Here is a 10,826-nt window from a genome sequence, read left to right as displayed (position 1 = left end):
ACTTCATCTCACCTACTTGATCACGTTGTCAGAAAGGACCATTCTGTGGAGAAGGATGTCATGCTTGGTAGGGTGGAGGGTCGACAAAAGAGGAAGAGGCCTTCAACGAGATGGATTGATACAGTGGCTGCAATGATGGGCTCAAGTATAGCAGGGATTGAGGGGCTGGCGCGGGATCAGGCAGTGTTTCGTTCTGCTGTGCATGGGGTCGCGATGAGTCGGAAACGACTCGACGGCACTTAACAACAACAACAACAATCCAACATCACTAGCCTTCCTACCTTTTCTCAAACTTACCAAACACCCATCTATGCAAGGACCTTCATACTTCCTGCTTCCTGTGCTCATCACTTCATTTTATTCAGTTCTTTACTCAAATATCACTTCCTCAGAGAGGCCTTAATAATCATCCTAACCAAAACAGCATCTTCTATCACTCAATATCTCTTTTATACTTCAGACAATTTGTTACTCTCCATCATTACGCTGTATGTGTTTGTCTTCCCACTTGAATGTAAGTTCAATGAGGGCAAGGACTCTGTCTTCTTCACCCCTGTACTCCCAGTGCCTGGTACACAGTTGTTGTTGTTGTTGTGAGGTGCCATTGCTTGGCTCTGACTCATAGCAACCCTATGCACAACAGAACAAAACACTGCCCACTCCTGCATATTCCTCACAATCCTTGCTATTTGTATATAGTAGTAGTTCAATAAGTATTGCTGAGTAAATAAGTAATTTGTTTAAAAGAAATTTTAAATAAAAGTAAGCCTTATGAATTAGACAATATTTACATAATTCATGTAAATGGAGATGAGAAACATCATTAATAATTAAAATATCAAAATATATACAATAAAAAACTTTTATTGTCACAATTTAATGTTATTTATATAATTCTACCAATACTACCCTGGATTGTAATAATCTCCCAAGTGGTCTCCTTCCTTCCACCTTTGCTTACCTCTACAGTCTACTATCAGGTAAAAGAGGAATCCTTTTAAAGCAGACACCAAGTCATGGCACTGTTCTGTTCAAAACTTCAGTCTTATTCAGAATAAAAACCAAAATAATTAAAATCAGCTAAAAGTTCTACATAATCTCCCTCCCTACTTCAATTTCTTTATTCTCCCTCTAATTTATACTCCTCTAAGACTTATCACTCTCCTTATTGTTCCCAAAACATGCTAGGAATGCTCCTTCTTCAAGGTCTCTTGCACAGACTGTTCCTTCTGTTTAGAACATTCTTCACCCATGATATCTGAATGGTCAATTCCTTTATTGCCTTCTCAATTCCCTTACTGACTGACCATCTAATTTAAAATTGCAACCCATTCACCAGTACTTCCAATTTCTCTTTATCCAATTCTGCTTTCTTTTGTACCATAGCATGGATCACTTTCTAATATGTTTTATAACTTATTCATTTAATATTTGTTATTTGGTGTTTATTTCTCCCACTGTGATAGAACGGAAGCTATACCTTCTATGTTATCACCAGCATCTAAAACTGCACTTAGGACATTGTAGGTGCTTAGTAAACTGTGTGCTAAATGAACAAATCTCAAGGCAAGGGGAATAAGACTGGTTGATTCTGCCAGAGGAAATGGCAGAGGAAATGGCCAATGTTAAGGCATTGATAAAAGAGTATGCTTATTACATCCAAAGAGCTAAAAGGAGGCACGTGAGCAGAAAAGAGAAAAGGATATAAGAGGCCCAGATCATGCAGGGTCTTTTAGGATATTTTAAATACTTTGGCTTTCTTTCAGAAAGTAACTGAAAGCCAATGGAGGGTTTTGAGCAGAAGAGTGGGATCGAACTTAAAGTTAAGGGTCACTCTGACAGCTACATTGAGAAATGAGGAGAGGAGACAAGTGAAGAAACAAGAAGACAAATTAAGAGACTTCTGAAGTAACCCAGGTTAAAAAAAAAAAAAAAAATGATGAAGGCTTGGGCCAGGGTGATAGCAGTAGGGGAAGAGGAAAAGAAGTTAGATTCTGTGTATATTCTTAAGATAAGACAACACATTTACTATTTGATTAGATATGAAGTATATAAGAGAGTTAAGATGACTCCAAGGTTTCAGGGGTGGGTAGTTGGAAGAATGAAGCTCAAATGAGATGAGGAAGAGTGGAGGTAAAGCAGGTTTGGGAGTAAAGATAAGGAGGTGAATGTTAAAACATATTAAGTTTGAAAAATCTATTAGAAGTTCAAGTGAAGAATCAAATGGAGCTAAGGTGAGAGGTCAGAAATGGATATGTAAACTTGAGAATCCTTGACTGTGGGTGGTGACAGAGATAGCAACATAGCAGAGTTCTTCTCCAAGTTTTAGCCCAAATGTTATTTTATCAGAGAGGTCTTTTTTCACCACCTTATATGCAATAACAAGTTCCCCTCGACCCTGCCCAGTCCTTCCTGCCTCTCCTACCTTATTTTCCTTTTTCCCTCCACAGCATTCAGTATCACCATTTTGGAACATTATATTCTTATTTATTTTCTGCCTCTTACCCTTAGATTTTAAATTTCATGGTGGTAGGGATTTTGCTTTGCTCACTGCTAAATCCATAGCACCCAAAACAGTATCTGGCATATAGAAAATGCTTAATAATACTTGTTAAATGAATTAATGTGAGAGGATGTGTTCATACATACATACATACATACATACATGAACAAGTACAAGAGAACTGCCTCATAGCACTGAGAATAAATATATATAGAAAATAACCACTGTAGCACCAGGGTTCCTTAAAACTTACTTTAAAAAATAGGTATTTTAAAATTATTACAGCTTTAGCTAAAGCCTCAGCTTCCATTCCTTTCCCTCCTCTTTTGCACTGAAGCTAGTGCATTTCATTACCATGCATTTTTTAAATTTCTATTACATGAATATATGTAACCGTGAACATACATAACTGTTTTGTGTGCTTTTAAAATTTGACACGGTGATATTCTGAATGTCCTTTTGTCGCTTGTTTTTTCACTCATCAGTATGCTTTTGAGAATTAATACAAACTGATACAATGTACTTAATTTCTTCACCTTAACTACTAGATAAAAAGACACTGCCATCCAGATACTAGATTAAAAAACAAGAAAATAACCATTTAAGACGGCCTTTTTTTTTTTTTTTCTAATATTTTATTGTGGTTTGGGTGAAAGGTTAAAGAGCACATTAGTTTCCCATTCCACAATTTATACATTTTGTTTTGTGACATTAGTTGCAGTACCCTCAACGTAACAGCACTCTTCCCACTTCCTCCCTGGGTTCCTCGTTTCCATTCACCCATTTTTCCTGAGTTCTGAACTTTGTTTTGGGGCAAATTCTTGCTTTTTGGTCTCATGTGGTTGATAGCTCTGAGAAGGGCATTCCTCACAGTGTTATTGTTCATTTTATAGGCCTATTGTTTGGTTATAGGAGCTCTGGTAGCATAGTGGCTAAAGCACTTGACTGCTAACCAGAAGGCTGGCAGTTCAAACCCACCAGCCACTCCTCGGAAGGAAGGTTGGGCAATCCTACTTCCGTAGTGATACTGCCTCGGAAACCCAAGGAGGTGTCGCTATGAGTCGGGGCCAACTCAATGGCACATAACAACAACAACAACATTGTTTGGCTAAAAGGCGATATCTGAGAGTAATTCTGTTCCAGGCTTGAAAGGTGTCTAAGGGCCATAGTCTCAGGGATTTTAAGAGGTTTTTATTCCTCAATGTTTCTTTAAAACACTTAGGAGAAGCTTAAACTCCACACAAAATGAGAATAAAAAGAACTCTTCTCAGACATTAAATATACAAAAAAAGTATGGTAGAGTTAACTACAAGAATAATTAATAATTGTTAATATTTATATGAGGAGCTCTGGTAGCATAGTGCCTAAGGCACTTGACTGCTAACCAGAAGGCTGGCGGTTTAAACCCACCAGCCACTCCTGGGAAGGAAGATGGGACAATCTACTTCTGTAGTGATACTGCCTCGGCAACCCAAGAAGGGATCGCTATAAGTCAGGTCCGACTCAATGGCACATAACAACAACAACAACAACAATACTTATATGGGGGCATCGGTGGTTCAGTCATGTCAACATTCCCAGGAACTGCTTAGGTAAGTATGTGTGCTATGTGGAGCCTGGCCAACCCAATTTCTGTATCTGTTCCAGTGGAGAGAGAACCACGTTCTTAACTGCAACACAAAACAAGTGCGTGCAGACCACCAGACCTGCTTAGCTGTGAGGAGTGACCTGCTGGCTACAGGGGTCCAATACCCACTACTGAAGCTGACCTTGCTCTGTCTCTTCTCTATGTAAGTAAAGGATTGTTCTCTCTAATGCCTGTGAGTGACTCATGCTTTTGTTGGTGATTCTATACCTTGGCTCAGTAAGACTTGTCCAGGACACATATCTGGGATTCAAACCCAGGCAGTTTAGAGCAGTCCATGCTCTTCACCACTAAGTTACAGTGCCTCTTTATTCTCTCTAATGGAGAATAAATGCTCTCTGACAATACTGTAACCAGTGTTTCAGGGTAAAGAAAAATAGAAACTTGTATCTCTGGGTTTAGTTTCAATGCCGTAAGTCTAGCAAGATTTACTGATGAGACCTAGCGATGGTTCTAACAACAATGTCAATTTACTTTGAATCCTATGATGCAGTGAATTACTTAATATAGTCCTTTACAACTCCCACCAAATGACTGGGTAGGACTATGCATATGAGGTGCTTGTGGCCCACCAACGGGATCTGACAGCTTGCTAATAACATAAATAAGGCACATGGCACCCTTGTGGGGTGGAACCACGCAAATAAGGTGTATGGAACCCAAACGAAGTACTGGGCACTTCTGCCATCCCATCAGTCTTAAAATGAGCCATCTCACAGGTGGAAAAGGGGGGACTGCATAACCACTAAGAAAGACAAGAAGGCTGGAGGTTCAAACTCACCAGCCACTCCTTGGAAGGAAGGTTGGGCAATCTATTTCTGTAGTGATACCACCTCGGAAACCCAAGGAGGGGTTGCTATGAGTCGGTTCCGACTTGAGGGCACATACAACAATAACAAGAAGAAAGAAGAGCCAGGAGTGTAGTACAATGAGAACCATCTAGACTGAGGCGATAGAGAGAAAAAGAGTTGTAACACCAGAGATGGTGAGAGACAGAGAGAAGTAATGGCAGAGAAATGGCAGCAGTAGAGGCAGGAGAACCAGGAGGCTGGCAGGAGACGGTACAGTGGGCTTCCTGGCCATTAGAGTGAGAAATCTGAGTGCCTTTGGAAAGGAGGCTTGCTGGAGGGGTGAGGTGACTCTGGGTACTCATTGGCAGAGCTAAAGAGCGTTGTAACATTTGCCTGAGTAGGGCAGAGGCAAGGGGCTGAGAAGTCAAGGACCAGAGAGAGGTGTGCCTGCGGGTGGCTGAAAACAAGTTGTCCTGACCGAAGGCTGTATCCTGAGTTACATCTGATCCTGAATTGTAACCTGTTATTTCCCTAATAAACCCCGTGATCGTAAGTATTGTCTACGAGTTCTGTGTGGCCAATGCAATGAATCACTGAACCCACCAGAGGAGTAGAGAGTGCTATAGGAGGGAGGGTTGGTGTCAGAATTGGTAAAATGGTTGGAGGGTGCAAGCATATCTAACCTCTTCCTCATAGGAATCACCATTGGGCTGTTGTTGATCTTGATTTTCCTTTTCTTTTGTGAAGTCAGAGGGGGTGAGATGCCTCAGCCATGCCATTTTTACAATCCAAAACCAACACATCCACAAAATATGGAAAATTCACAAATGGGAAAATACCAAGTTATCTACAAGCCTATATACTCTTAACAAAATACTCAACCAAAGCTGAAATGGTGTGCTGAGCTGAGCACAATATATCATTATTTTTCATATTTTAAAAGCGTTGTTTTAAAAATAATATATGTAACAAACACTGCATGCAGACCACAAAATCTAATTTATCATCTAACACTTCATAGAGAAACTTTGCCTGACCACTGAGTTAGGCATCTATAGCAATAATCCTATTAAGAGATGACTATGGCTGGGACCAGGATGGTGACAAGGTAAAAAGTGAGAAGTAGTTCAAATATAAGAAATATTTTGAAAACTCAGCAGTATTTTACAGAAGGATTGACAGACATACAAGAGAGAGTTTAAGGATTAAGCCAAGGTTGTTTAGGCTTTGTAACTAGAAGGGTGAGATTTCCATTTAGTAGACTAGGAGGGGGTAGCGGGTTTTAAAAAAAGACATCTAAAAGCTCCATTTTGGACATGATAAAATTGAAATGCCCAATTAGATATCCAAGAAGAGACAATGAAGGAGCAACTGCCTATATGAGAAGTCTAGGATAGACATATAAATTTAGGAGTCTTCCAACATATATCTGGTATTTAAATGATTAAATCACCAAGGGAATGGGTTTATACTGTGAGAAGAAATAGTCTGAAATCTAAACCTTAGGGGAACTCCATGGTGTAGAGGTTAGGTATACAAGAAAGGATCAGCAAAGGAGAACATGGAATGGCTGTTTCTTGTTTCAAGAAAGAAATGATCATCTATATCAAAATCTGCTGAAAAACTAGATTCAGAATTGATCATTAGATCCAACAAGAGCAATCTTGGTGGAACTATGGATACAAAAAGCTTGAATGAAAAGAGTCAAAGTGAAGAAGGGGACAGAATATAAACAACTCTTCTGGAGTTGTTATTAAGGAGAACATGAAATGGGGCAACACAGATGGAGGAGTATATGGGATCAAGAAGCTTTGTGAAGATGAGAAGTATCGCAATGGAGGAAATAATTTCATACAGAAGGAAAAGCAGACAATTAAAAAAGAAGTAGGGTGCATTGTTAAAGTCGTGTCCTCAAATAGGTAAGTGTGTAGTACAAGATCTTGTGCACAAGTAAAGAGGTTAGCCTTGACTAGTTTACTGCTTTTGCAGTCAGCAGAGAAAAAGTTTTTTAACTAAAAAAAAAGAAAGCTTTTTGCATAGCTCCTTTTGAAAGTACAGCCAAAGCACTTTACTAAAAATAAAATATTCAACATCTTTAAAAATATATTTTTCAATTTGGTAATTGTGCTATGCTGTTTTTCAAACAAAGACTGAGAAAAGTATGCTCTTTTCAACAGTGGCTAATTTTATCAGTGCAAAAGATTCACTTACCATACTGTTATTGAGATTCTTGTCAACCTTGCAGAATGTGTGTGGTGGACTTTCTCCTTTACTGGGTATAATAATACATATGTCTGTGACAGCCAGAGTATTCTGAGTCATGTTTTCAGAGGCTCTTCGGTAAGTGATATAAATTCTTTGTGATGAGGTACTGCCACTAATATTTGCAGGGCGTCCATACGGAGTAGTCTTAATAATTTCACAGCCCTGTTTCAATCTTTCTTTCCAGTCATATAAAACCCTAAAAAAGAAATTAAAATATATAAAAACACAGATATACAAAGAACCCTCAAATATGAAAGGTAATATTCTCAGACATGAGTTGATAGCAGTGTAATAAATATTTCATTCTTCTTAAAAGTTTTAATTGCATAGTGCTAAATAATATTAAAGGATAACTTTTCCTTACCAAAAAAAAGATAATGTAAGAACAAATTCAGATTAACGTTTGTGTTTGCTGATGTAAACCATTGAACGGTAACAATCAGATGCAAAGACATCTGCTTTAGTGCCCTATTTAATATAACTTTTTTTTTTTTTTTTTGGTTTCTAAAACCAAAAGGTTCCTTGCTCAGACAGTAGAGAAGCTGCTGCTTGGATGCTTTTACCTCCAATACTTCTCTCAACTTCACGAGATAGTTTTAAGACTTTCAAGAGAGAATATAACCTCAAATCTATTTTTAAATGAAGTCAGGGTGAAAGATATAGGCTTTTAATAAAGGGCAATCCAGGCAACCATTTCTTAAGTCTTCTTAATACTATACTTAAAGCACTTGTGGAGACCAAGAAAATGTCATGCTTAAACAATATTAGTTTGTTCCCTCAAAGAATTCACTCATTTGTACTTCAATGCTAAACGTAATACATTAGTCAAAGATTTTCTTAAAACCTCTGTTAAATCTGTTTTTGAATTTGCTATAAAAATTGTTATAATAGGTAATGTTTTCAACATCAAGCAGTATTTCCTTATATAAAATACCTTATATAAGTAAAACTTAGTGCTAGGAACTGGTCAAATTCTTTCCAATGTATTTTTTAAGTTCTCGTTTTGTCCTGGCTGTTAGCAAATTTTTAAAACCTTACAACATTGGATTTTGAAAATTTAGAGCTAAATTTGATGCTTAATCATTGTAAGTACGTTTATCCTAAAACCAGTTAAACCATTCTGACTCATGGCAACCTCATGTGTGTCAGAGTAGAAGTATGCTCCAGAGTTTTCAATGACTGATTTTCAGGAAGCCAATCATCAGGCCTTTCTTCCAAGATGCCTCTGGGTGGACCTAACCCTCTGATCTTTGGGTTAGCAGTTGAGGGCATTAACTGTACCAGACAGGGACTCCATGTTTTACCCTGATGTTAGCTTAATTGGTTTCTCCTCCTTTTGATCACATTTTTCTGTGTTTTCTTTTTTTAAAAAATCTTAAAAAAAGGGGGGGCACAATAACACAGGGAAGTTAGACACATCTGAATTCAAATTCCTGTGACCTTTTACTAGTTGTATTCCCTTAGGCAGTTACTTAGCCTCTCTGAATCTTATTACTTATTACTCAGCTGTAAAATTAAAAACAAAAACAAAAACCTCATAAAGTCTTGAGATGAGAATGTAAATAATATCTCCAAAATAAATAATGCCTAACAAGCATATGCTTAACTAAAAACAAAACAAAAATACAACACACAGAACAATAATGAAACACCATTTATCACTTCAAATCCTAAAGAGAGATAGGATATAAATAAACACATTCACTAGAGAACAGATCTGTTTTCTTTAATTGTGCTGGTATAGCTATAATTGTCTATTACTAATATTTGATTTTTACATTGCTGGTTACCTTTTCTTGTCTAATAAATTGCAAGCTTTTTAAAGGCAAGAATGATGTCACATCCTCCAAAATGACTAACATATGATAGAAGCTATAAACAAACCCATTGACATCAAGTCAATTCCGACTCATAGCAACCCTACATTAACAGAGTAGAACTGCCCCGTAAGGTTTCCATGGCAGCAAATCTTTATGGAAGTAGACTGCCTCATCTTCCTCCACAGAGCAGCTGGTAGGTTTGAACCAGTGGGATTCTGGTTAGCAGCCAAGTACCTGACCCACTGCACCACCAGAGCTCTTCTATCTTCCCTTAAGCATTAGAAAACATGACTATCCTCTTCCAGACTTAATATATTAGAAGTGGAACTTTTATAACTCCCTCTGATGACATCAGGAGTATCGATATCTTATTTTTAACCCAAACATTGTGAGTTAAGCCCATCACCTTTTGTAACACAGCAATGGAAAACAAAACTAATTTTCATTCCTTATGAACCCAGACAAGGTAAGAGTGCTGGGAACCTGTAGGACAAAGGGACGATGAAAGAGGACAGGAACAAAACATAAAATTCTGCATATAAACTTTACTTTTCTAAAGCTGCCAAACTTCTACTAATGAATAAATTGAACAATTAACTTCAAAATTAACATGGCATATTATTTGGATCAGTAACAATAAAATATTTTTTAAAAAATACTTACCCCAGATCTGTAAGTGGAGGCCTATCTCTTCCTCTTCTATAGCAAAGGTAAATCTGTGGCCCCACAAGACTTCCATTATTGAGATCAGCTGATAATCCAGTTGGCGTAACATCGATACAAATATAATCCCGTGGCACTTCCTCCCCAAGAGACTTAATAATAACTGAAACATCTGTGATAGGTTCTTTTGGTTTAGCTACTTTATGACAGGCATCATTAAAGTGAATTTCCTCTTCAAGAGGTTTTGAAACATCAGTTAATCCTGCTACAACAAAGTAGTCAGCAACACGAGGACCCTTGTCTTCAATCATCTTCCATTACAGAAGGTTTTATCTACAAGGAAAGTAAAACGCATATTCTACTATAATAAGCCAAATAAAGGTAAGTGGTTTGTGTGCAAATAAGAACAAGAAGTACAACAGCACTACTAATAAACACACGGCTTATCCATTTTACTTTCCTATTTAAAAAGTATGCTTTTTTTTTTAAATAGGACTATCTTTAGCACTGTTTTCTGATTATAAAAGTAATGCATGAAATTCTATTGCAGCAATATGGAAGCTTACCTAAATATACAACAAAAACCATCCTTTTAAATGCACAGATTAATTCGTAAAAACGGGAAATTCTCAGAGCCCAAAAACATTATGGAAACCAAAAGCCAGAATAGTGTGTAGAAACTGACTGAGGGGTGAGGGGTGGATTTTGCTGATATCCCCAGTAATCAAAGGGTTTACATTTGAAAAGGCATTACAGGGAGAAGAGACAATGCATCCTAAGATAGGAAACTGGAAATGAGCAACCTATATAAAGCCAAGAACCTCAAAGGGCTATTCCCCCAGTTAAGAGGTGGGTTTTAAAAACCCATTCACTGGCACAAAGAGATAATAAAAGAAAGTCTTCCTCAATATGCGCTCTGGGTTGGGGTGGGGGTCTCCTCAGAATTCATAACAATAGGCCTACTCACACCTGGACTTGGGGTTTAAATTTAAGCCATCTGTAAACCCTAAACGAGAAATTAACAGTAAAAGTGTTCCCAGGCTAGTGATACCCTGGGGAAGCATAAGCAGCTGTAGAGGTTACACCCTCAACCCAGGAAACAAGTTTTCTACAGATAAAGGCCAGCTGAAGATGGGCTC

General features: G+C 37.8%; 1 protein-coding gene across 1 annotated transcript in view; it reads right to left on the bottom strand.

Moving 5' to 3' along the window:
- Nucleotides 1-9,998, bottom strand: part of DENND4A (DENN domain containing 4A) — a 116,610-nt gene extending 106,612 nt beyond the window's left edge. The window contains exons 1-2 of the mRNA XM_007957591.2: nucleotides 9,688-9,998; nucleotides 7,151-7,400 (exon numbers count right to left, since the gene is read on the bottom strand). Coding sequence (XP_007955782.1) covers nucleotides 7,151-7,400; nucleotides 9,688-9,998 — 561 coding nt within the window. The remainder of the gene's footprint in view (nucleotides 1-7,150; nucleotides 7,401-9,687) is intronic.
- Nucleotides 9,999-10,826: the final 828 nt, after the last annotated feature.

The sequence above is a fragment of the Orycteropus afer genome, unplaced genomic scaffold (genome assembly GCF_000298275.1).
Source record: "Orycteropus afer afer isolate SDZICR_OR568_19922 unplaced genomic scaffold, OryAfe1.0 scaffold00015, whole genome shotgun sequence".
In the NCBI taxonomy this organism is placed as follows: Eukaryota; Metazoa; Chordata; class Mammalia; order Tubulidentata; family Orycteropodidae; genus Orycteropus; species Orycteropus afer.
The sequence above is the reverse complement of the archived record's forward strand: the minus strand, read 5'-3'. Positions and strand labels throughout refer to the sequence as shown.